Genomic DNA, 27,434 nt, shown 5'->3' on the forward strand with positions numbered 1-27,434 from the left:
GACAAAAAATTAAATTAAGGGTAGAATTACACCTATCTTCCTCGTATTCTTTCCAAAAAGGTGAATTGCAAACCTTTCAGCTGGCTTTTGTGATGACCATAGGGTAAGGTTTAAAAACAAATACTGACTGTTCAGTTTCTACCTTAACCAAGAAAGTGCTGTTTAGTTTATAAATTGCCAAATATAACATGCCTGCAAACAACCTTTCAGAAGGTATACAAACCTTAAAGTTTGGCTGTGCAAAGCAGCGAGCTACTGCAATCATAGATGCAGTCAGTGGACCAGACACCCCAATGGTGGTAAGAAATTCAGAAATGTTTGGTGTAAGCCGGAATGGAACTGGACGATTGGCATCCAAATCTCCAGTAGCATCGTTAATGTCAAAGCGAAAGTAAGCTACATTTAGCTTGCCAGTATCCTGGATTTAAAAGCAAGATACACAAAAGTAATTAAAGGAACAGATTTTCATTAATGAAACTGAAAGAAGTTGGATTTTTGTTTACTGTTAATACTCAGAGTACAAATAGTACTCCAATAGCTTTTCACTCTTTCAGTCAAACAGTCTTTGAGCAAAAAAGTTAAAATCAAAGGCATGCACAAAGTCAGGTATGTATTTCTCTCAAAACGTGTGTCCAAGTCCCCTTACTAAATACACGTTATTGTAACACCAAACTTAAGTAACAGGTTCTTCTGCAGTATGGTCTATAAGGAGTCATGCAGATAGACAGATCTCCATTCTCTATGCATCCCAGCTCTGGGTAAGCATTCTCTATGCATTGTTCACTCTGGGTAAGCATCTGAACGCTTCTCTAGAGGGATTAAAGAATCTTAATTGTTATACAGAGTATAGCACTCTATGCATTAAAAATGGCATTAAGACTTTAATATATACCACCCTTGCCCTACTAAGGTTGCAAGCCTCATTTTCAATGTTGGGTTAAAACAGAAAAATCACTACTAATAGGAGCTGTAGCTTGACATGATGGCAATGCTGAAAAGAGAACAGTATTTGAGAAAGGGCATTCCCCTTTAAGAAAATTAAGCTCTAATTTTTTAATTTTTTTTTAAATCTGTTTGACACAGAGATATATTCAAAGCATTATATTTGAAGGAGGGCTAAAAAGAGACTTATCAGTTACTTACATGAACAGTTCCAATATCTAAGAACAATTTCACAAAGTTCTAAATTCTCACCACAGAAGGTAGAGTTGATGTCCACAGGGACTGCAGTTTAAATTACTACCTACATGATGTGCAATCACATATAAATGAAAAGCCTACTGAAATGCACTGTTAATTATATATGTCAAATTACTGTTTTGACTCATTTCAAAAGTATAGTCCAAATTTCCATTTGATCAAAGATGACAGCATGCATCTAGAACAAAGTAAAGCATACCTGGGCAATCTGCAGCATTTCAGGGTTGAGTCTATTTAAATGAAAGATGAATTCTGCAAAGCCAATTAGGGCTAACTGAATAGTGAACATCTTTCGAAAAGTCCAGTAATCCGTAGCATTGGGGAATGTATGTAAAGCCCACTCCTTAAGCATACTGCGCGGCACCATGTTACTCTGTACTTCTTTAAGTATATCTCTGAGAACCTACATAGGAAAAATATCAGTTGAAAGCGATCATTTTTAATATGCTTCTTAGCAACAGACAAACATGCCAAAAGCAACTACCAAACTTCTTCTCTCAGCTGCTGTATCCCACTGTAGGAAAAACATCCTGAACTTGGACGCTTTCAATCCAACACTGTTTCCTGACTTTTGTCAAAACACACATAATACTTTGTTAGCCCATCCTCTGCACAGCTAGAAAATATTCTTTATCTGAAAAGACTTAATTTTTTAATAAAAATCATATAAGCATAAGAACTGCAAACAGGCATGTCAGAAAACCTGAAACTGAAAAGTTATATGACCTGATTTGAAATATCTTCTGTTCAAGGCTTTCAACTCACAATGCTGCACTTCCTTATGGGAAACTAACAGAACATACTCACCATTTTCTAGGTTCAGTGCAAGCTGGATATGCATTTTGCAGCAATAAAATAAAATCTTGTATTTTAAGCATAACAGCAAAATTTGAAATTATACATGGGACCTACAAAGCATGCAACCTAAAGATGGCTCTCTGCATGGTTTCTTCATATGCAGGGTAAAAGGTAAAGGATTTTTATTACACAAGATAGGGAAAAACACTGGTAAAGTAATTTGTATCATGTATTATTACAACAAAATTACCTCAAAAATACAAAAAGATAAAAGCTGAGAGCTCTATTCACCTGGTTCTGTCAGTGAACACTGTGCAACAGTTTCTTCCCCTAGATGGAAACATTTGCAATCTACCAAAATATTTAATCACTGTAGCATATACTAGCCTAATTAATTAGAAAAAGAAATAAAGTTAGGATCTGTTCTATTACACCAGAAAGCATGATAGTCATACTGACTTCAATTAAATGGCTGTTAAAGAGTTTCATAACCTGAAGGAAAAATTCTCAAAATAGAAACAGATGTTACGTAACACTTCATTTTATTTTGTAACAAAGAAAGCCTGAAAAGATAGTTTCTCTAAATTATGGCTGTGATACATTTATATTATGTATTTTCTAATAGCTGTATTTGAAATGGGACTTGCATTTTATCTAAGAATTTGCATTAACCTTAAGATAAAAAACATAAAATAACCTTATTTATCACAATTGGATGTTTGATGGAGGTTACAGAGAGAGGGAGCTTTGTTCTTTCTGAGTACTATCATTTATTAGGGTAACATTACTCAACTGTTTCTATTTGACTTAGATGAAATGAATCCACTGGTAATTTTAGAAGATACATTAGAAGAACATAGGGAAGCCTGCATCGAATACCATGCTGTAACTGCTTATGTAAATTAGGAATGCTGTTTCCCATGTTATCAATTAATTATTTTCAAAGCACTATATGAAAGGGCCAAAAAGCAATCAACGCCTTGTCTGTTTTCAGTTGCAGTTACCCAAAACAACCTAGAGTAAAACAAATACAGCTTTTTTGAAGCTTTCCAAGATAATCTAAAACACTAAAGAGATATGCGTTCCCAAGAATACATTAAACAAAAACAAAATAAACCCCCAAAAAATCAAAACACTACCTCTGCAAAATATATCTGTCTCACATCTAATGAGAGGTGAAGGGTCAGGGCAGGGGCGGATTGGACACAGTATCATAGAGTCCTCAGGAAAAGCCCTTGATTAAAATTCATTATATATTCTAATACCTGATGGCTAGCTTGAGTCCCCCGTGCTTGGACCGTTGCCAGTCTGTCATAGTAACGAGAAATAGGGTTGTCATGCTCAATGCCTTTCTTGGCACAGCGTTGCTTATAGATCTCCACCAGGGAAAGAGAAGAGGGATTGTCTTCAACCAAACGCATCTGTGGAGAAACTGCTACAACACGGGGGACTAGGAGTAATTTCAGAAGGGTGAGAGAGGATGGTGGTAGCGGGGTGGGCAGAGAGAGCAAAACAAAACAAAACAGTTAATCCATAACCCAAATACTAAGAGAAGAATTAGCATTCAAGTATCAGCCCTTAAAACACAACTGTGCTAATCAACTGAAGTATACCAAGAGAAAACTTTTATTACTACACTCATAACTAATTCACAAGCTCAGTTAAAAACAAAGCATGTATGATAGCAGATTTTTTTTATCTTAACAGAAACATCTCAACTATATTAGCAAAAAAAATTGAGCACTCGTTATTCTTCCTACTTTATCTGCAGAAAAGAGGGTAATATTTTGTTCAGATGCAAATGGGTTTGTAGTATCTGATTACATGACACTGGCATTATGTCAATAAAAATGACTCTGAACAACAAAACTACTAAACTCAATAGGGTATTTAAAGTGATTCAGAAGAACAGGAGGAAAAAAATCTGAACATAGTTGAGGAACAGATGTTTAAATGATACTATTTGAAAATAACATAGGGAAGACATAAGGAAATATTCAATAATAAGAAAACTTAAGCCACTGAGCTTTCCCTTGATGAGCAGTAAACTTGCAAAAACCCTATTTGCACTTTCACGGAGCTCAGCAGATGTATCATCCTTCTGAGTCTTATGTGCATCCCCACCTACATCAAGACAGACAAGGCCTCTTCCATAGCTAGCTTTTCCAGTAAGACTGCTTGTACTGTTTGACAGCGACCTCCAGTTACCCCCAAAACTGTTCTCTCATCATTTGTCTCAGAAGCTGTAATAATTAACTTCAGAAATATAGGGAAAAGTTGTTTAAATGCATTTAAATTGTTTGATGTAATTTCTTCAATCTTGAAGAAGAAAATGCATTCTGCAGAAGGGAGGGGTGTTAATGACCTATTTCTTCTGGCCTGCTTCCATTAACCTCTGGCAGCAGAAATGAATGTTCTTTAGGTTCTTTCAAATAGTATCAAACACAAGGTACAGAATTATTTCCAAAAACACTATAGTTTAAAAACAGCTCTTTGAAGAAAAACATGTTACTTCACTAATCATGTTATATAGGGGATATATTTCTGTATCAATGGCCTTGTTTACCATATTTTTCAAGGCTTTATCTACTGCATTTCTGTTATTTTGGCCTCAGAGCGATGCAAAATTGTCTTCATATATGTAGAGGTAGTATATTTACCTTTTGTTATAACAAATCCCTTGGCTTGTACATTTTGGTCTTTTTCAAGTTAGAACTCAAATATGCATTTCTAACTCTGTAAGTGCAACTTGCATTATCTGGCCACCCAAGCTCATGACAGCAACTACATGTCAATAGATACTATTAGCCCAAAAAGGAGGACTGATAAAGCCATACTTTTTTTAAAATCAGATCTCAGCACTTTTTAAAAGGACAACAGCAAAGGAGCAGCTTTGCCTTAGCGTCTTTGACAAAAGTTTCTCTTATCCATAATATATTTCCTCCTCACCAACCAAGGATTATTAGAACTGACTAATGCAATGTACAGAACTCATTTATATGAATTTACTAAGTGATTCATTGGCCTTCTGAAATGAAAAGTATTTATATATTAATACGAAGTAACTACACAGCTGTAAGCTGGTACTTGCCAACAGCCTTAGTATCTGGAAAACACAAGAGCTTAACTATTTTAAAGCATTTACATTAGTATTTGAACCACAGGCAGATAAAGTATGTTGCCAGGTGAGACTTGGATATTCTCTGTTCCTCCATTCATGAATGAATTATTTATAATCAACACATGAAAAAGCCAAGATACACAAGGAAAGAGAAAGAATTAAGACCATGTGTTCAGCCTTCATTCACTGTTCCTGTTTTGAAATGCTTATCTATGTGACCTTTTTATTACATGAGTATTTTGGCCATTTATACACATAAATCATATTGCAACCCTCTTTAACTCTCCTCATTAAGGCCTCCTTACCATTATGTTTGTTAATTCTGTAATGTTTAAGCATTGCCAGGTGGTGCTGTTGGCAAAGTGCACTCTCCAAACCAAGTAACCTTTTACGGGATCATAGAAGTACGCCCAAAAGAAGTCCTGCATCCAGTATCTAGATTATGAATGGATTTTATTTGGCAACAACTAACCAGTCAGTATATATTCCTGAAAGTAAACATCACCATGGATATACAAAGTTAATTCAAAAATTACAAAGATATGTTCTCATATCAGAGAATTCAGAAAGTATATATAAAATTCAAAGCTCTACAAAAAAATTGTTTCTTCTTCTGTGTTATGTGGAAGAGATAAAAGAAATTCAATATTTATATATTGCAACTGGGGGAGAAAAAGTTTTGTTCTGTCCCTCCCCAGTTGTGTCTAAACACTTGTTCTGAAGCACATGTATCTATTTCCATAGCAACAGATGGGCATGCCTCTGCCTTATATATGTTATTCACAACTGAACTTTATACCATAAATGATGCCTGTAAACTCTTCTAAATACACCCTAGATTGCCTGCAATCAACTCGACTTCTCCAGAGGGGTGCTACAATGCCAGAAAAGACTAATCACCTAGACAGATGTGAATTTACCTTCTGAATATTCAAAAACTTCAGTATCAGTGATTAGTAGCTGTCAAAAACTTTAGCAATTATAATCTTTGCGTATAACATATATTTAAAAATAATATAAAAATCCCTCTTTTCAATACCTGTAAAAAACAAATGTCTTTTTGTGGTTTCCTTCCTTTTCTCTAAGCAAGGGTTCAAAAGGCGAAGAAGTTGTAATACCCGCTCTTCTCTACGAGACTCTGTCAGGCAAGCATCATTCATTACCAGATATGGGTAAATCTTTCCATTATGGCCTCGGATATAGAGTCTTCTAGCTGCAGTATTGTGTTTCTGAACTATCTCCACTCTGGGCATAAACCTATCAGGAAGAAAGGGATATTAAAGCAGCTGAGCTAATCTCCTCTGATATTAAATCATGACATAAAAAAAACCCCCAAAACAAAAACAAACCCCCAAAACTCCCCAAAAAACAAAAACAACCAACCAAAAAAACCCAACAAACCACCGAAGAAATAAGGCAGTGCAACTATATTACAAGGTACAATTCTATTATCTAGCTAGCCCATGGTTTCTATTTTGTAGTCAAAAAGCTCTTCTGTTTGATTTTGTTTTTACGAAAACACAGTTCTCCAGCAAAATTAATCATTAGATCAGACCTTTATCACTATTTTGAAGAGTAGTACCTCTATTGACATCAAATATTCTCAACTAAAATCAACATAAAAGAAAACCAAATATACTCTTCATATAACAGTACAGTTGCTTAGTGAGACAGTGTAAAATTACCAAAGGAGGATAAAATAAAAAATAAAGGTGTTATACCAAAGTATGACTCTATATATGGAATTTAAATATATGAAATATACACAACATCTACTTTTACAAAGTGGACGGATGGAGGAGGTTTCTATTTTCTTCTCTGTTTTCAGATTTACAACTACCAAAGGGTATTTTTAGGTTACCTTGCTATCTTGATGTAGTAATGTGTTGGCTTTGGCATAAGGAATTCTCCGGGTATCTCTACTTCTGCAGTTTGAGCTGAAAAATTACTTAGAAAGCGGCACTTTTCCTCTATGAGGAAGAACTTTGGAAGCTGTTTAGTTTTTGCCTCCAGAATTTTGATCCATTTCTTCAGTTTAGAGATAAGATTGTGAAGTTTCATTGACCCTGGCACGCTGAAGTCAAAGTCTAAAAGAAAAAAAAAATATATATATATATACACATCCCTGGCATTTCAAATTCTATATAGGGCATTTAACTATGAAGTGTCAAAAGTTTGCATTTGCAAAGAGGTTCTTTCAGCCACATGCCTTCAAGCAAAATACTTTAAGGAGTTCCACATACAGCACACACACTTGTTACGTAGAAAGGCATCACACCAGTTTCGAATACTATAGTATAACAGAAAGGTACTACAATCAGCAACTCACACAAAATAAGGAAAGCATACTACCAAGCAAGTCCAACAGAGAAACACGGCTACCTATGAACCCTAAAATGCAAAGAAAAACTAGCAGGTTCAGACAAACACAGGAGAGACATAAGAATCATTAAGGAAGTGTCAGAGTGTGATTGGTATAGGATCATACAACAGCAACAACACTACAACAGAAGCTGCTGGAGGAGAACAAATCATACAGTTCAATAGTGCAAACCTAACACACACATAGACCTGTACTGCCTTTAAAAGACAGGTTCTGTTGAATATTTCATCTCTATGGAAAATCTTTTAGTAAAGTCCTAAAATTATATGTAACTTAAACTTGTCAGCATCTGCTGCCTCTCTTCTGTACACAGCTTTAAAATACTATTATTTAGTAAATAATGATCTTCCCAAGATTTTCCTGTTTTACAGCCATGTAAACCTTAGAAAAATACACTGTGAAAATTTCAAATACTACTACTGTATTTAACTGTCTATATACTGCAACCAGCTAGACTGCATAGAAAAAAAGCAGCAACAAACCAATAGATTAGATCAGATCATTTAGTGAAAGAGGAAAAGTAAGCTTATTATACAGTCTAGCACTATAATTTTCTGCCAGTTTCATTAAAAGTTATTTATTTATTTAAAATCAATGGAGGCTTTTTACTTTCAAAAGGGATGAAAGAGCCTCAACTGAGAATACAATGTAGAATCTGTGAACAACTGCAGGACAAGTAGTAAAACTGCTATTACTATTATTCTCCTATACTGAGCTGCAAGAAAATTCTCTTTATTCTTTCCTGGCTTAGATAACAATTGCATGCCACCACAGGAAGAACAGATATGACAGCCTAAGCAAAAATGACAATATTATGCAAACAGCCTGCTCTTTCCTTTGCAACACAACAGTACTGCAGTGTGGAACTATCTCCTCTAGCCCATGTGCAAGTGAAGTAAGAACTTTCTCAAGGTCAATACGTGGTCTTCAATACACTATGCAAATAATTCTGTAACAGAAATCACTGCAATATCAACAATTTTCTGGGCCAACACCAATGCCATCTTCTCAACACTGCTTTCGCTACAGTTTCAGAACACAGCAAATAAATAAATATGTTTGAATTTCTCAAAAGAGGGAAAATGAGGAAACCACATACATGAATTAAATTATGGTTCAGCACTTCAGTACCACAACAGTGAGAGATTAAACACAATCGGATAAGAAAATAAACTGCTCTCTCTGTAACCTCGTTAGTTATGGCATGCCAAATTGTGCAAGTTAACTAACAGTTGAATTTTTAAAAACCACTTCTCTACCAGAGTCTAAAAGATGCCACTTTAAGTTCAATATGTTACAAGTGAAAAAGCAACAGCACAAAAGAGAATGTCGATTCAGTATTTCTGAGATTTACAGCTAAAGCAGAGCAAACAGAAACTTCATTATGGTTCAATACAACAGAAAATTAACATAGTCTCAAAAATTAGTTTGAATCTTATTGCAGAACCTACGTTTCAGTATGTTACACACACACAATATCTTCCTAAGTTGACAAAAAAAACAACCAACCCAAAACAAAACAATCACGAGTGCTGCTCAGAGGGGAAATTAATTTGACCACACAAATATACTACAAGCATCTATCTATCTGCAAGTATGCTAATCGTGAATTAAGTACATGCACACAGTAATTACTGCATATAAAAGTTTTTTTCAACCACAATTAAAACCATTCAAAACTCCGATTATCCACAAGACTTACTCCTAAAAACAAGCTTACAACATATGTTCTTTTAGCCAGATGATTTCATATAATTCTATACATACACTCTTCTTCTTCAAGTTCTCTTCTTTACATGTACAGGAACTATTACCAAATAAAATAATGCAACCTAGGATTGCTTTCATTTTGCTATTCTGTTACTTAGAGTATCAGAGAACACATAGCCCAACATATTTCATTGTGTATCCACAACATACTGATATGCTAAAAGCTTTCAGTGAAAGTCTTAAGTCTGCTAGCCCAAAACAGAGCAAAAAACCAGCACATACAAAATCCTTTCCACTTCTATAAGAAAAAAAGTCTATAATGAAAAATACAGTTTCATATTTACGAATGTTAGAAATTAGTTTAAGTCTGTAATATTCCCTTTTCTTTTTCTACCTGGTATGGGCAATGCATCTATTGCAATATCACTGTAAAATGCTCTTATTATAATCCCAAGCCTACCCTCTAGTGAGCAGTGGGAGTAAATCATTTCATGAAAGTGGCAAAATTATTGAATCATTTATCTCCTGAATCCCTGAAGTGCAGGAAAGTATCCCCAAATTGCAACTAGTTTTTGTGCTAATGTGAATCACCGAAGTAGTAAAAATATGCATCAATATATATTCCTTACAAAAAAAGTCAGCCAGTTCACCACGAGAATAGCTCTAGTTTATTGAAATGCCTATTTTAGGATTTTTCTGTTGTTCTGTTTCCCAGTGGCAGATGGGAAAAACAGAGAGTTCAATTAGTCTTTTTGCTCATGTCACAGAGAGCCCATCTGAGAAAAAAAATCACTTCAGCTGGAAGAAAGGGAAATACAAGACCAGCCATTACTTGTGTACAAAGTCTCTTTGCTTTACAGACATCTTAATCTATATAAATAGTATTTCTGTTTAAAACAAATCCACTTTTTCCAGTACTTACTACTGGAGAACATCTTCTCAAGCTAACACATGCTGGTCTAAAATACCTTACTGCTTATACCATCTTTTCCTAAACGGAATAGGAAGTTTACCTCCTCATCTTTAATGGAGATATTCACAGAAGACCATGATACTTTACAGACTGCATTTCAACTGAGGAAGCTTGCTCTCTGTTCTCAATGCTGCTAAAGATTTTACAGTGCAATATACGTATTTCAAACAAATACAGTCATTCAAAGTCCTGAACACCTCAAAAATTGTTACCTGAATCCATCCAATCCAGCATAATTGGCAAGTTCTTGCCACTCTCATTGAAAGGACAAACAGGGGGCACAATCTTCCTTGCCAGCGAGACAGACCTAAAAATTCCCGATGGTTCTTAACACAACTAGATAAAGCTTAATACTTTCTGAATGAGGGCTGTACCATCATTTCTCATGAAGCCACACAAAAAAGGGATACACTTGAGTTAGCAAAACTAGAATGCCAAACCCTCTGTCCCCTCAAAACCCTTGACCTACAGAACATTAACATACCATTAAAAAACAAACAAAGAAAACACCTCCGAAGCCTTAAAAACTAAAACCAACCCTTTCTGCTACACTGGTAGAAAACCGTTCTAATCAGTTAATGCTTTTCACACAAGAATAGCTCATTTGCAAGATTTTAAAGATTATTCTGACCATAGACAAAGCTGCTTAAGAAAGTTCAGGACACCCATCACGTAAGATGCCACTTTACGACTGAAATGTAAGCTTAGCTTTGCAGAGCAGCTCAAATCCTTTATAAATATGATACTGAAGAAGATCCAAGCATTCTCCAAGAGAGAGGAGATGTCTTGCTTTTGAAGTATTATTCAGACATTTACATACTGTGTACTTTCCCAAAAGTTCTTTTTTATCTCACAAGAACTTTTGGAGAGCACCAACAAACATGAAAAATCTCAGTGACAGTTAAAGCAGAAATACAAAGCAGGACTTCTGGTTTATCAGTCACCTCCAGAAAACCAAGACTGCAAAGACCAGACCAAGGTCAAATACAATGCTAACTCCAATCTCTTCATCTGGATTTTCTGGATAACGTCCTGTTATCTAAAAATTAGAAGGGAAGTAAAGAAAGAGCTACCCAAGTGATGCTATGCTCACTCTTGAGAAAAAAAAAATCCTTAAAAAAAGCTGAAAATTATTAGCAGAGCTCTTTCCCCTCACCTCTCCCCACACTTCAGAGACACACCAGGACTTCAAGAAGCTTCCTTCTGATTACAGAGTTTCCATTCGCAGTAAATAATTCATTGTGCTGGGTGCCAAAACTCTCAAGAAAATTATCGTGCCCTTTAAGGGTATACTTTGGAATTTTCCATTCGTATTCAGCTTGAGTGGAGAGATGGCTGCAGAAAGAAGCCAATCCAAACGCTAAACTATCATCCGCCTGCAAATGAACAATTGAGGCATTTTTTCTCTTTTCTTTGCTGAGAGAGGTCTCAAAGGGAACATTTCTCAGCATTTGCCTGTTCTTTGATGTCAAAGGTTCAGCAGAAAAGCATAGAAGGAACAAAGAACAGATGGTCAAAGAACTATGCATTTGAAGATCCAGAAAAAAAAATTCAAAGTAAAATCTGGTTTTAAAATACATAACGTTCGGATGGAAAAAGATGACCTATCAAAGCTCCAGCAGTCCAGACTACTGCAGACAAAGTATTTAGAATATAAGAAAAGGTGTGAGAGTCCCCAATGGCTCCAAACAGGAATCAAGATGCAACTCAGATGTTGATGGAAATGATTATGCAACCAAACATAGCTGACAGTGTCTATAAAACATAGCTGCCAACGTTAATCTAGAAATAAATGAAGAAAAGAGTTTACTCCAAGACAGCTCCTCAGCTTGGATACTTTTGAAATGGAAGACAACCATTGTAATTATCTGTCCATCATCTAAATGCAACTGGTACTGAGAATCAGAAAAACAAATAAACAATAACATTCTACTGTGACAAAAGGACACAGTGGGCATGATTTACAAATGGTTTCTCATAATGTTAAAACAGCCTTTGTTATCTTCAGTACAGTAATTACAATCCTATTTGTTTATTTATGTGCATTTTACTGTTATTACAAAATTAATAAAAAACTTATTTTCATTTTCTGCATAATGAATTACAAATATGCATAAGTATATTGATCAGTTTAATTTCTTCTGTTTTCCCACACTTCATTTGTGAATTAAAACACTGAATTTATTAGATTAAAATAAAATCAAACCTAGCACTAAGCAAAATAATTATTTTAATCCTGTAGACATTCACGTTTAATCATACTTGAAAAATAAAACATTAACTCTTCAACACAAAAATATACAGAAAGTAATTACTTATTATTAAACTAAAGTTTACTGAGAAACACTTTGCATTTGATGACTTTACACGATTTTTATCTCCAGGCCTATGTTGTTGTTCTTTGTTTTATATGTTGTTCCATATAATTCTTTATAAAAGCTGTGATTAGACAGCAAACCTGAAAACCTTAACTGCTGTTTATATATCATAAAGACATGCAAATATACACAACAGCATATAAAAACCGAAAATCCTCTCCATTTTTTTTTTTTTTAACTAAAAATGGTAACTCAATTGTAACTAAACTTTCTTAATTGTTTCTGAAACATTACTTTAGATTTTGCAGACTTGAGCCTGGTGTTGCGTTTAGTTTTCCTTTATACCTTCTGAAACCCCAGATCTCTCTAACACTCAAAGGAAAGAAACTAAGAGATACTATGACAGACCAAAAATAACTCAAATCCAACAAAAACTGAGCATATCAACAACACTTACAATCATAAAAAAGTGACTATACTGCTACTGCAATGGAAAGACATACAAACCATTATTAAAAATGAAAAGCAAGTCCAAACTTGTATTAAATGTAGAGTTTTTCAGTTGGAAGGGACCTACAATGATCATCTAGTCCAACTGCCAGACCAATTCAGGGCTGACCAAAAGTTAAAGCATGTTATTAAGGACATTGTCCAAATGTCTCTTAAACATTGACAGGTTTGGGGCATCGACCACCTCTCTAGGAAGCCTGTTCCAGTGTTTGACCATGCTCTCGGTAAAGGAATGCTTCCTCAGGTCCAGTCTAAACCTCCCCTGGTGCAGCTTTGAACCATTCCCACGCATCCTGTCACGGGCTACCAAGGAGAAGAGATCAGCACCTCTCCCTCTCTACGTCCCCTTCTCAGGAAGCTGCAGAGAGTGATGAGGTCGCCCCTTGGCCTCCTTTTCTCCAAACTAGACAAGCCCAAAGTCCTTAGCCGCTCCTCACAGGACATTCCTTCCAGCCCTGTCACCAGCTCTGTTGCCCTCCTCTGGACACATTCAAGTACCTTTCTTCACATCCTTCTTCAACTGCGGGGCCTAGAACTGCACACAGTACTCCAGGTGAGGCCACTCCAGTGCTGAATACAGGGGAATAATCCCCGCTTTTGACCGTCTGGTTATGCTGTGGTTGATGCCCCCCAGGATGCAGTTTGCCCTCTTGGCTGCCAGGGCACTCTGCTGACTCCTATTGAGCCTGGTGTCAACCTGCACCACCAGATCCTTTTCTGCAGGGCTGCTCTGCAGCCACTCCTCTCCCAATTTATACCTGTGCCCAGCGTTACTCCACCCTAGGTACAGAATCCAGCATTTGGATTTGTTATATTCTATTCCATTAATCATTGCCCAATGATTCCACACACCCCAACCCCCCGTATGCTTCCATTAAAGACACGCAAAATGTTTCTACTTCCATTTCCCTCCCTAGTACACTTCATCCATTAAAAATCTAATCATATGGTTCAGGACTTTCATTATCTGCTGTCATGCAACTGTTGTGCCTCAGAAAGGACATCATGCGACACATAGCGTGCACAAGATATGTAGGGCATATCTACAACTGGGTTACTTTCACAAGATTCCCATCAGTTCACTTATTTTCACAACATTATCAGTAAAATGCTTGAAAAAACACCGCAAGTCTATTTGTCAAACTCTGTAAATGCTCAGTAGCTGTGTAGACCTCAAATAACTTTAAGTTAAGGCAACTTTATGCAACTTAGAATTCTATCAAGAATAACTTTTCAACGCAAGATTCACTTTTGCGGAGGAACCAGCTCAATGTGGAAAGGCGATTTTTTTAAATCACTATAAAACTAAGATGATAGAGTTTTAACTCATGCCAGAATCATCTGAGTCCCAGTAGGGTAAAGAGAAAAGTAGATTCAGAAAAAGATGAAAACCCAGATCTTCACAAAAATTCTAACTTTCCAGTTTTGAACAACTACTAAGTTTGAATTCTTCTGTTAAAAAAACCAACACCTATATTTAACTAATTATATTCATCTAACTCTACAGTTATCTTTAAGGAAAACCTGATGTAGTTTAGATAGATAGATGCAAAATTCAAAATCCTGGCAATCCAAAACACTGATGCCAATCAGTGTCACCTTCTGTCATATACAGCTGCATGGCCTTAACACTTTTCATCAAATATATCAAAGCCACGCTCTACTGTGCATAAGCTTTGCTTTGAATTTTAAATCAGCATCAGATACTCAAAGATGCAACTCTACTGATAAAGAGAAAACGAATGAAACAAAAAAGCTACTTTCCTTAAGTATCTTTTTTTATTACATCCGATCAAAGTTATTGATTCAATTTACCTAACAATGATGTAAATTTGTGTAATAGGATTTTTATAATCTAGTTATCCAAAACACTAAAGTAATCTTACTCATCAGAGGTAGGCTGTTTTGAAAGACTTCACGCAATATTGTCAGTTTGGAGTTCTGGGGTGAAAATTTCATTAAATTCTGGCATCACCATAAAATAGAGATCATTATTGCCCCTCATCTATAGCAGGCAGTTCTAAGTGAGTTGCAAAAATATTGTAGTGAAGTAATCTAATTTATCTTTAAACACATATATGATTTGACCACAGTTTTAGGTAATAAAAATACAACAGTATACTCATTCTCTATGTTGAGGTCTGGTTTTCACTTGAATTATCTTTATTACTCCACAGAAGACTGGAACAAACTATTTCAGGTTTGGTGAATGACAGACAGGTGCTGTTTTCTATATTTTCTCTCAGGAAAAACATTGGAAGAAGAACAGAAAAGCAGAATGCCTTCACAATTGAACTTTGGAGGGGGAAATTTCTCTGGAGATTAAAAGTAACATTTAAAAAAAACATTTTAAACATTTACCTGTTGTAAATTGCCCTTTTAACTTCTGGAACACAGGATCTTGAGCTGTTGCCTGTGCTCTCCTAGCTAGTGACTCTGAGGCTGCACTAGAAAACATGGTGGACACATTAGAGACATTCTCAAGACCTACTCCAAAAGTGCTGACTAACTTCTTGACAAAATTTAGTGTATGGGGAGTGATTTTGGCATCTGAAACGGCTCCGCTTTTCTCAAAGGCAACTGAATAGCACTTTGCCAAGCCCTGCTGCAGTTGTCTAAGAACCTAAGGATTGGGAGAAAAAAAAAAAAAAAAAGACAAAATAGTCAGGAAAATTAGGCCTTCTGATTTGACACCAAGTATTTATTCCCACACACTGCATTTTATATAGTAAAGTTATCCTCTCAGAACATTTATTTAAAACTGTATTTTTAAATTGCATCAGACAGTCAGTCAGAATGACACAGCACTGATTCTTATTAGCACTGCAATTGAACAAACTGAGCAGTGGAAATGCTGCATCACAAAGTACACTTTGCTCTTTCAACAGCAGCTAAGTTTTAGATTTCCTATTTTGTGATATATTAGAAAATGATGTGATATAAGGAATCCTTCTTCAAACAAACACTGTGCTAGGTAGACAGAACAGAATAGCCTGACACTCTGAGAGGCAAATAATAGAAGTGGAGTGGCATGTCCATCTGCAATCTGTTGTAATTCAAACTTCGGACAATAATCACCACCTGTCACAGACCACCAGATCAAGAAGGAAACTGGTATCTGTGAAACTTAGTGCAAAAATATAAATTTTCAGTTAATACAAGCAACAGCTTAAGTCCTAGAGGCATTTATCAAAATAAATAGTTTGGGGAAACCTCTGTATTGCTTCCAGAAATAACCAAGATCCTTAAAATTCCAAACAGAACAATCAGTTCTACAAATACATCAGTTTACTAATCAAAACAAATAGTTATGTTTTAATGTTTAAAAATAATTCTAGATAAATATTTTGCAGTTAACTTTTCCTTAGAGGATACACATGTATGAAGGTGTATTAAAGCCAAATACCTCTTCATGCCAATTCTCTCTGAACCAGACCATCTGATCTACAATGCCTTCCAGAGAAGACAAAAGTGTTGGATGTAATTCTCGCTGCATATGCATAATTCTGCTGCATCGCCACATTGGTGCAGTGGCTCTGATTGGCCCAGGATCTGAAGCAGAGTGGGACTGATTTCCAACTGAACTTGGCTGTTGTTGCCCAGAATCTGGAAAGTGGAAAAAGTAAAAAAAAATGTAAAAATTACCTTTCATAAACTTGACACATGCCTGCATGACAAAATAAAATGTTCAAAGAATTTGCTTTAGCTTTGCATCAAGTATTAATGTATTACCTACTGAATTTCAGAAAATCTGAGAAAAAATTTTTTTTTAGAAAGCAAATTTGTTTTTTAGAAAGAAAACTCTGCTCCAGTGCCTGTTCAGTGGTACAGACTTCCCAAAGTTAAAGCAATATAAACACTCTTCAAAAACTCACAGGAGGTATAGCCTTAGCTTTCACACTACCTAACCATCCTCTTGAAGTAACCGACATTGTTTCACATAGGATCAAATTATTTAAATTATGGGGGGTTTGCTTCCTTCCCTTTTGGGGATATCTCTCACACGTAACTGAAGAATAAACATGCTGGTGCCAACAACACAGAAATTGTTGTAGAGTGTATCTTTTAGTACAACTGATCTCTTGCATTACAACTACATCAGTCAGTGATTAAGCACAGAGTCTTGCTTTATCAGATGACACCCCACTACTTCACACAACCCACCAACAGAGCAGTAAGTCTGTGGCAGAACCTCTACGAAAATATTTTATTGGTTATCACTAATTGTGCATGTAGCAATACCAAGAATTTGGCGGAGAAACCTCTGTCGCTGGATGTGAATGTAGTGAAGTATTATAGTATGCAGGCATCTCCTCCTCCTCCTCCAAAGGAGGACCCAAAGAAAAGTAAGACATTATTTAATTACTGCACTTCAAAATTTTATGCAGAAATTTAGTGAATCAATTCCCAAGTGAAAAGGGCAATTAAATAAACAATGCACTTTGTAACAAAGAATACACAACAGAAGGGAGAGTTCTTCAAGTAGCTCTCCTGGGACTCCCAGGAGATTATATCGGACAAAAGAACAACTAAATTCTGTGGCATCATTGGACGTAACAATTCTAAACAGGATTTGTTCTTGGAAAGAAAGGTGTTGTGCAAGTTGCCCCACCTCCCAAACATTTCTTCAAAGCCAAAACTAGTATTATTTTGTGTGAACTTAGATGCTCATTTTATTTGAAAATTCACCATAAGAAGTTATTATGGAGACGTTAAAGTACAGATTATTCAAAGCAGTTTACCTCACTTGAGTTACATAAACTCATCTTTTATAAAATTATTTTTAAAGGTTTGAGTCATTTGAAAAGAAAACGAATGTTGCATGGTTCATTCTTCCAACCAAAATTAGACCAGAACATCTTAGAAAACTATGATGCTCTTCTGTATTTGTAATCCAAGAATTTTCTACCTCTCCACCAATTCTTAAAGATAAAAAAAAAAGTAAAGAACATGGATTCTCAATAATTAAGGTGACATGAGAACAAAGGAGATGAAACTTATTCTTATTCAAGAAAATTCAAGACAGCTCAAGCCATCTGTAGATTTAACTTCACAGAAACAAATGAATGCAAGCAAAGTTTATCAAGAATTTTTTTCCTTAGCCTTGATACGTTGGTATGTTTTCTAGAGAATCTATTTTCCCAGTAAAATCAGGTGAAACTCAAAATAATAACTAAGTTACAAAGAGCCCAAACAATTTGATCATTATCTAGCTCACCGCTTTTGTAGCGCTCTCGTTGTTCTATCTTCAAGGTCAAATAGAGGGTCCTGATAGGGAAGTAGACAGCTTGAGGATAGACTCTTCCCACCTATTTGGAGATACACATATACATATTTCTCAGTTAAGGAAAACTGACTATAGTTCAGATCAACACGTACAGATTCTCTTTGTAAATGAGTGCAATTCGGTAATAATCAGCTCCTTGTTTTAAACAACGGTTTATGGAAAACTACGAAATTAAAGATTCTTTCAGTAACAGAAACCAAAAGAGGATGAAATGGTAACTCCCCACACACACTGACAAGGCATTACCTAATTAAGGCTTCCAGATCATATTGCCTAATAAACCTGAAAACAGCATAATGCCAGGGTACCAGCTGGGCCAGCTGAAAGATCTTACTCATGTACATAATGGAAGAAAAACAGACATAATGACAGCAGTTAGTCTTTAAATTAGGCCACAATTCCCAGCGAGCCCCATGATACTTTATAAGAAAACCCATTAGAGAGTAACTTTACTCCACCTAATTGTGGCACTTAATGTAAGGGGATACCAATTTCACCCAAAAATAAAAGAGATTTTATGGCCTCCATTAAAAAAAAAAAAAAAGCTAAAGGAGATATTAACATTCAGCATCCACTTAAAAATTTGTAAATCTCAGTATCTATTAAAGGAAAGAAACGATGTGTCTAAGTACTACCCATGATAAAGCACATCTTAAGATATGATTAGAGGCTTCTCCAGCCACAATTTTATTAAATCATGGATTCTTTCTCCATCCAAATGGGTATGGTAAGGGGTAGAAATTTTGCAATGGCATTTAACTGTTCAGTAACATGGTATTTATGGCAGATTACTAACGTGACGCACATATGCTTCGTGCTGTAATTGAAGAGTAAATTATTTGAAGAGAATTGTAAGGTTTAGGTTCTAGTACTTCTGCAAACTTAGAGTTTTAAACTAGTAACACAGAAAATTTGGTGGTTTTTTATTTTATATTCCTTCTATGGTCCTGAAGTTTAAAGGCAAGATAAACAAAAATATCTGCGATATTTATGAGCCTAAGCTCCGACTACAGTAAGACTTCCAAGTAGGCACTCACTTCTAAAAATTTTAGACATATCTCAACAAATAAAAAGTGTCTACAACTCATTGAAATAATTTTTTCTGTCTGCCATCAGAAGACAGCTGAGCACATTGGTATTGCAAGACAATACCAAGCCACATGTATCAGAACTTCTGCCTTAGCTAATTTGCTTTCTTAAGCTGTTTGGGTGCATGGTCTCTTCAGAGTTTCATTTTAATTTTATGGAGAGAAAGAAGGAAACATATGTATACATATGCACGCACATACTTGTCTAGATTTATGTACACAAGTACCAATGCACATGCAAACACACATGGACATATTCTCTCTCTACAAAAATATACATTCTCAGAGTTTTGAAAGAGCAAAGATAAGGGAGAGTGTAAAAGCAGCTGGATAGCATAGAATATCCCAAGTTGGAAGGGACACATATGGATCATGAAGTCCGTATCTCAAAAATCAGGAGTGGAGGGAAGGAAAGAAAAAGAATACTGTGAGGAATTCAGCACAACAGCTGCCCTATGCCAGTTTTCAGGAAACAGCAGAGCACTGCAGACAGAAGTGGCCTGGGGTACAGGCTACTGTGAGAGCTTCGTATGTTCACCTGTACAATAATAGGACTTCACAATTGTGTTACATTAACCTGAATGAACAAACATCAAAACGTTTCCAGCTTGTGCACATGCTAAAACAGAGCTGAAGTTAGACCATGAACAGTTAACATGTCTGAAAACATGTTTGAACCCTGTTCGCACTGAACAGTAACAAAACAGTATCTAAAAACACATTAACAGAAAGATGTCACTTATTCTCCCTTAGTCTACAGACATGCTTAAACCAACTTTATACTGAGATACAGGTATATGTTCTATTCTTAGATTCTGCTTCAGAGCAAAGAGCAATAGGCAGTAAAATCCCAAAGCACAATTAATCAAAACTCGTATCTGTCACTTCAGAGGTACAAATCCAGGAAGTCAGTTTCTTCATCTAACTCCTTAAACCTTATCCTTATTTGTCTAATCATTTGTCATGCTAAACTTCAAGTGAAAATTTACAAAGCCCTGGTAAGATTTCTGATGGTGACAGACAGAGCCTTGTTTTTTAAAATCAAGTCTAATAAAAAACAAAGCACTAATGAAATAGTTTGCCCTTTAGTCACTAAAGCTAACAACTCTTTATCCCTGCTCCTACGTTACAAGCATTTAACTATTTCTAAATGCGTTCTATAATGTTCACAAAAATGTAATAAATAGAATTCCAGAGGGAAAGCTATAATGTCTCATGCACGCATGGCATGCAATTTCACTGGATTTAATCTCATTAAGTAACACTCACTTTGAAATTTAAAATATTCTACTTATAGAGAGAAATTACCATTTTTTAACTCATCAACAGTTGCAAACAATAGCATTTTTAAAGCTTGGCATTTTCTTAATTTGCTTTGAAAAATATTTGTATCTCATCTTGAAAACAAAGATTACAGACAATAATGTGATTATCTTCTGTACCTGACTAATAAGGTTCAGAAGGAGTTTGCCCTCGGAGCCAACCAGGCATGTCAACAGCTGTGGAATCCAGGCCAACCACTGAATGGGTGGGACACCAATACAGTACTTGTCTACTGCATCTGCTAAGGTGTTCTTATCATCATCAAAACTCAGTAGCCAAAGAACCTAAAAGAGAATTTCAAGAGGACATCTCAGCGCTTAAATTCAAGACACATCAATCATTATGATGCACAAAACCCCACAGATATCTTATTAATATGATAACGGAGTCCTTCTAAGTGTTAAAGTTGCCTCAGACACAAGAACTTACATTCATTATGCCTGGCCAATGTCATTTTTTCCCCCTTAGAAATAATATTTAAAGGATGTAAAAAATAAACGTAAGTGTACTACTTGTTATGAAACAAGACAGAAAAAGCAAATGAACGTGACTGTATTCCACAAATTCTTTGGGGTTTTGGTTGGGGGAAGGAGGGAAGGTGGAAAATGAGGCGTATTTGTACAACCTAAAATATGCTATTCAGATAAATTAACTTTGATGCAAGAGCTTGAGAGTATTTCTTTGGGTGCTTTTAATTATTTTAACTGTCCACCCCTAATACTTTTTCTACAGTTTAATTTAAATGCAAATATATTAAGCACTGACTAAAAATCACTAACAGTTACGCAACCAGACAGGGAGAATAACAAACTTCAGAGTGCTATTGAGGCCACCTTTTAATCTAAAAAAATATTTTCCGTGTTTGTTTCATGTTTCAGATTGTCTTCCACAGTCTGCTATCATTTTTTAAATTTTCTTCATGAGAGAGATTAAAGTAAATATGCCCAAACTAAGAAATACATACTACAAAGAGCTTTTTTTGGCTGAAATCTTGTTGAATTAGAGTAAAAATTTACAGAAAAGGCTTATTTGGAATAAAATGCAACACTGAGGTAAAAGTTAATATGAATTATCCATAGTAATGATAAACAGACATCAAATTATGTTACTTTTTAAAGGACCAAAGGATGCCTTTCTGCAGATATTTCACTGCATTATGTAGTAGAAATGCTGGATGTGATTTTTACCCTTTCTCCCATAAAAAGGTTCCATACCTAAAGAAAACTCCAGATATCCCAATGAAGTAGAAAAACCCAAGTTGAGTTACATGCAGTGACTCAACAGCAATCACATGCAGACTTTCCACCTAAATTAAAGCTTTCCATCAGTAACTGATATTTCTCTAATTGCATGAATTTGGGCATTGAACATTATCCAGCCTTTTCTGAAGGGGTGGAGCTCCAATTCTTTTTTAAACGTCTAGATCTTACCTTTGCCAAGTATTTTCTTGATTTGCTCTCATTCTGATGACGACATGCATGCAGGTAGCAAGTAATAGCAGACACACCCAGGTGAAGCTGACGTTCTTTCACAAAGATATTCTCCAGGTAATCACCCCACATTGCCCATGCTTTCACTAGTACATCGTGCATTTGCACAGCTGCAGAAAAAGCTTTGTTTGCTTCTTCAGACCTGCATTGTGGCAAGTAAGAATATTAGTTTTATACTAACAAAAAGTTACTAAATTATGTAAGAGTCAGATTTCTGATAGGGTACTCAATTACTTTCTTAATGATATTCTTACATTAAGTTCTCTAGTAAGGTCCCTGATGACTGTTTTGTCTTAAAGTTCAGCACCTATGAAAGTAAATGCTTCATAATGGGAACAATTATGTAACTGTCTAAGATCTCCAGATACTCCCTGAAAAAACAAACAACTTCAGTGCACTGCAGTTGCAACCCAAGCAATGATACTGCGAGAAAGAACAACAAATGATAACACAAGAAGAACAGAAGCAAATGCATTAAAAAGTGCTTCTCTGCTAATCAAAAAAGGCAGTAAGAAAAAGCAACATTGGGAAGATGTCATATTAGCTATCTTTTGGAGGACTACACCTTACTTAACTGTTCTCCCACCAAAGTCATGAAAAAATTTACAATCAACATTATCTGGAAAAAGTCAGTTAGTCATCCCCACAGCTTTAAAAGTTTATTTTACAACTGGAAAAGTGAAGGAATATGAAGGTTAATCACACAGTTCTTGGTAACCACAAGATTATTTGTTTGATACTTCTGAAGTCTTCTCCAGGTTTCCTCAAGTGTTCCTATTCCAAGATTTGGCATGATTCATCCCAATATATATACAGCCCTTGAATCTATGTAACTTTTAAGGCATAAAAATAAAGGAAGAGAAAACTCACATACACATTACTGAAATGAAGATACTTTTAAAGCATTGCAAGATTCCTTATTAATAGAAAGTGCCTCACTTCTCCTTTACAAAATAAGCGTGGAAATAAAACATAAAAAAGTAACGTAATGCTTGTGTGACTAATTTTTTAAAATTAACTGTAAAGTATTTTTTATCTAAAAATATCAGCTTGGAGGATTACAGTGATAAATTAAAATGATAAGCTATTGAAGCAAATCTATAAAAAGGAAAGCAACTTTGTCTGTCAAAGTATATATTAGTTTCTACATTACATTAATATGTTACTTGCTTTCAGAGGCTTTCTGCACCCTAGATTGAGGTTTTGAAGTGAACTACCACAGCAGCAGCCTGATAGATGGCTTTGTATCACTACTTCTCCTTTATAAAAAGAGGACTTTTCAGTCGGTTTTCTTTTCTCCTTCTCTACAATCCATCATTCTTGACACCTAAGATGACTTTTTTAAAATGGTTTCTATCACCTTGCTCAGCAAATGGGCAGCGCAGGGAGATGCAAGAGCAGAGGTGACCTTTAACTTCCAGTTTAGTTGACACACAGGTAATCAGTAGTCACACATTCTCAGGTTCAACACTGCCATTGTTCCTCACTGTAACCTTCATAAATTCCTGACCTCAACTGCGGTGCTAAAATGCCTGTATGTTTTTTGGTAAGATTAAGAAACTGTAAGTACATCAGAACCATGTTTTAAACTGAAACCTTTATCCATTCTACCCTGAAAGAACAAATAGAGACAGTTTAGCTGCCTTTTACTTTATCTGTGTGAATTTAAAAAAAATTAGAGAAGATGGGGGGAGGTACACTTTCTTCTCTTTACACCTCAGCTGAAACTAAGCTTGCTTACGGCCATAAAAAAAGCCCACTGCACCTTCCATCAAAGTAATTGCATTCTGCCTATTTAAAATTCTCTCTTGTATCTACACAAGAAGATATTCATCATTTCCTGACTTAAATTGCTATGTGAGGTTGCAGTGTACAGCTTAAAACCTGATGGATTTCATTCCGTAAGTGTCCACAACGTAGTGGTAAAGGAATTATTCCACCCATATGTAACATGTAGCAATACTGCCATTAAATACCATGCATGCTAAAAGCTGTTGAAATCTGAAGCAGTTTTTTGGCATCACCGAAGAAAGTTTGACTGCTAAGATATTTGTTTACTGAATTAAAGAAAGATCTCCCTCAAAATAGTAAGATGCCTGTCAGCATAAAGCAAAAATATTACAAAAGTAGTCGCATGAAAGCAAGGCTTGCACCTAGGTGTTTAATTACTGCGATACAAGATGTCTCCCATGCACACTGCATTAGTCTTTTCAATTGAATTATCTGAAATAAGTGTTGCATTTCCATATTGCATCACACAGCAGATTTGACAAAGCACTCTGAACTATACCACCACACATTTTCTTGTGCCTTGACCAGTTGCAGCTATTAATGGGACATATACAATGACAATGAAACAGAAATGAGAGAAACAAAGATGTAGGCTAGTTTTATTTAAGTAGCTGTAAGCTTATAGACTGAACTTTTGTTTTCCCTGGGTTTGTGTGTGATATTTACATTAAGAACATAATTAAAGCAACCTCCTTTCATCAACTATACTAAGACGTCAGTTAGACATAAGTTTGTCTAAGTATTCACAGAACGGGGTGGGGGGGGGGGGGGGGCGCGGCGGCACAAAAACTTAAGCTGCAAAGCTTTGGACAAACCTATTCTCCCTGCCGCTTCCCATCTCACCCCATGAAATACAAAACTTTTTTAAAAAGAAATGGTGCAATGTTTGCTTTAACTAGTTCTTTCCTACAATACTTAGAAGAAAACTTCAAAGGAACTCTCATGTATACTTTTACTTTCTTATACAGTTGTGACAAATTTTAGGCTGGTATACACATATGGAACAACTTTACTGCTCAAATTCTGTGTTGAAATACTTCAGCTGCATTTTTCTCAGATGTGTGCTAGTTCCTCTTCCAGCCAACATACTTACTTGTTAATCTGTGCCAAGAACATTCCCTTCAATGCATAAAACTCAGCAGTCATCTCCTTGGTGAAGTACTTCAGATTGGTTGATTCAATAACTTCAAGACCCTGTTAAATACGCCTTAGTGAGAAAAGCCTTCTAAAATTGAAGGTTTTAAGATGAAAGTGCCATAAACCAACAGCCAAAATATTCTCTTGAAATTTAAATAGCACGAGTTTCTAGTATTTAATTTTTATTTTAAAAAATCTAGACTGACAACAATTTTAAGTTTCCACTGGCCTACGCAAAACTATTAGATAGTATAGACAGCATTCATCAGGTGATGGGTTACCTTGGGGTTTTTTATATTATTATTATGTTATATTACATTATTTTTATAAGGTCCCAGTTTGCTGACCTTTTAATCATATGTCAGTGGGTTTTGCCTACAATCACATTTTTTCCTTTCCTTTTAACACATACAATTTTACTTCAGTTTGCCAGCATCCATCACTCATGAGTCAAACTCAAAACTGACTTAGAGCTTCAGTTAGTCTTGCAATAGTGTTGTTTCTTCCTATTGCAAATAATATCACTTTCTAAGTCCCTCCCATTTATCTATCTTGTAAGATTTAAAAAAACATACTTCCACTTTACTTTTATTCAGATAATTTTTAATATATTCAAAGTATTCAGTTCAAAGAGGATAATGACTGCTTTTGACTAGCAGCATTACTTAAAGCAACACTCTATGCATGGTATAACACAGGCAACAAAATTCAGACCCTGTTCTGTATATAGGCAGTTTATTTAAATCAATGTATCTGATGGCCCTTGTAATCCTCCATGTTCCAGCAACAACTTCAGAGATAAAGCTACTGTACCTGCATACATTCATTTTTGCCCATGACTCCAGCCAGCTGAAGATAACATTTAACTTGCTGGCGAATCTTCTGAAAGCAGTCCACAATGGGCACAGTTGGAATTGTATGAATGCGACTCAGTATATCCAGAGCTACGTTGACCAGCCCTTGTTTTCGAGCTATCTTTCCATATTGGATAATTGCCGATGCAGAAGCATGAACTCCCAACATAGCGTTATTGGAACTAGGATCATGCTGAGAACTATTTTCATATGCAGTTACAATGGCTAGAAATAAAAAGTGAAATGTTTGTCATTATAAATAACATGATATATATACAGCAATACCTTACACAGCAATATATATGAAATAATGACTTAAGATAATGACACACTTAAATGGAAATTGAATAAAAAAAACACTTGTCAAAATCAACAACATTCCTGTATGTTTAAATAAAAAAAAAAATACGAAGAACTTATTTCAAACAATGTGTTGTCTGGAAAATTACATGATGAATGCATGCTGGACCAGGCAGTTTTACCCTGGTAATGATGTTGTCTCCACATGAAAATGCTGCTCCAGTGGGATAAATCATCTGACACAATAGGTAACCTGTTCCTCCAAGTCTTTACAACAGTCTTCATATCATGTAAGCTGTTGTTCCTCCCCAGATTAGTTGGTTGCAATCCTGCATTTATTTGGGCTGCTTCTTGAAGTTCAATTATTTGCTGTGCTGCCTAGAAAACATTAAACAATATAAATATCATAAAGGTTAGTACAATAAGCTGGCCAATTTCATTGTTAGAAAAAGGTGTCCATGAACAATGCCACCTTTAAATGATCAAGTAAAGATGAAACTATGCTGTTTTAGGGAGCTGACTATTAGTTGCATAAATGACCTTTAACCAATCCAATCATTAACAAAATAGCAAAAAAAAAATCCGAGATTCATTCAACGCTTTAGTCACTGACTGAAACATTGAATTCATCCACTGAATTTATACCAATGGGTCGCTAGTCTTAAAATGATGTTTGTTTACTAAAAAATAAATAAAGGTGCCATAAAGTACTGTCTTACATGCTTGCAAAACATCCCTGAATAAATTCACACTCCCCTCTTCTCCAGGGATGGAGTACAAGTATCAAGCAGTTTATTTCATGCATGCCTCATTCTGACAAAATCCGAATGCCCTAACATTATTTGGTTGCAAAAAGACATTACTGATCTATACTTAATGTGTTCTTCCTATAATACTATGGGTTTGCTTGCCAAGTTTGCTTGTCAGGTTTAACTTTAGGCAACTATGACATGTCTTTCCTTTAAACTATTAAGATAAAGATACCCTCATCCTTTCTTTTATTTTACATGCAAATGCTTGGCACAAATTATCCCTCCAATGGTAGAGTCTTGCTTTTAAGAAGCACTTTTTTCTTAAAAAAAAAAAAAAACACACACAAAAAAAACCCGAAACACTACACTTTTTCTTCACCCCCATGCTTTTTCCCACAC

At 35.6% G+C, this 27,434-nt stretch overlaps 1 protein-coding gene across 7 annotated transcripts in view; it reads right to left on the reverse strand.

Moving 5' to 3' along the window:
• The window catches only part of TRRAP (transformation/transcription domain associated protein), a 103,056-nt gene that overhangs the window by 3,264 nt on the left and 72,358 nt on the right, over positions 1-27,434 (reverse strand). For 5 of the 7 annotated variants that reach the window (XM_052772470.1, XM_052772471.1, XM_052772469.1 and 2 more), the window contains 13 exons: positions 26,433-26,661; positions 25,943-26,208; positions 25,086-25,186; positions 22,142-22,343; positions 20,831-20,995; positions 18,232-18,322; positions 16,420-16,619; positions 15,375-15,636; positions 6,981-7,206; positions 6,159-6,376; positions 3,264-3,448; positions 1,400-1,603; positions 224-418 (listed from right to left, as the gene is read on the reverse strand). In XM_052772470.1, the coding sequence (XP_052628430.1) occupies positions 224-418; positions 1,400-1,603; positions 3,264-3,448; positions 6,159-6,376; positions 6,981-7,206; positions 15,375-15,636; positions 16,420-16,619; positions 18,232-18,322; positions 20,831-20,995; positions 22,142-22,343; positions 25,086-25,186; positions 25,943-26,208; positions 26,433-26,661 (2,544 nt within the window). The remainder of the gene's footprint in view (positions 1-223; positions 419-1,399; positions 1,604-3,263; positions 3,449-6,158; positions 6,377-6,980; positions 7,207-15,374; positions 15,637-16,419; positions 16,620-18,231; positions 18,323-20,830; positions 20,996-22,141; positions 22,344-25,085; positions 25,187-25,942; positions 26,209-26,432; positions 26,662-27,434) is intronic. The other 2 variants (XM_052772473.1, XM_052772475.1) reach the window with 1 other exon arrangement.

The sequence above is a fragment of the Harpia harpyja genome, chromosome 21, assembly GCF_026419915.1.
Source record: "Harpia harpyja isolate bHarHar1 chromosome 21, bHarHar1 primary haplotype, whole genome shotgun sequence".
Taxonomy (NCBI): Eukaryota; Metazoa; Chordata; class Aves; order Accipitriformes; family Accipitridae; genus Harpia; species Harpia harpyja.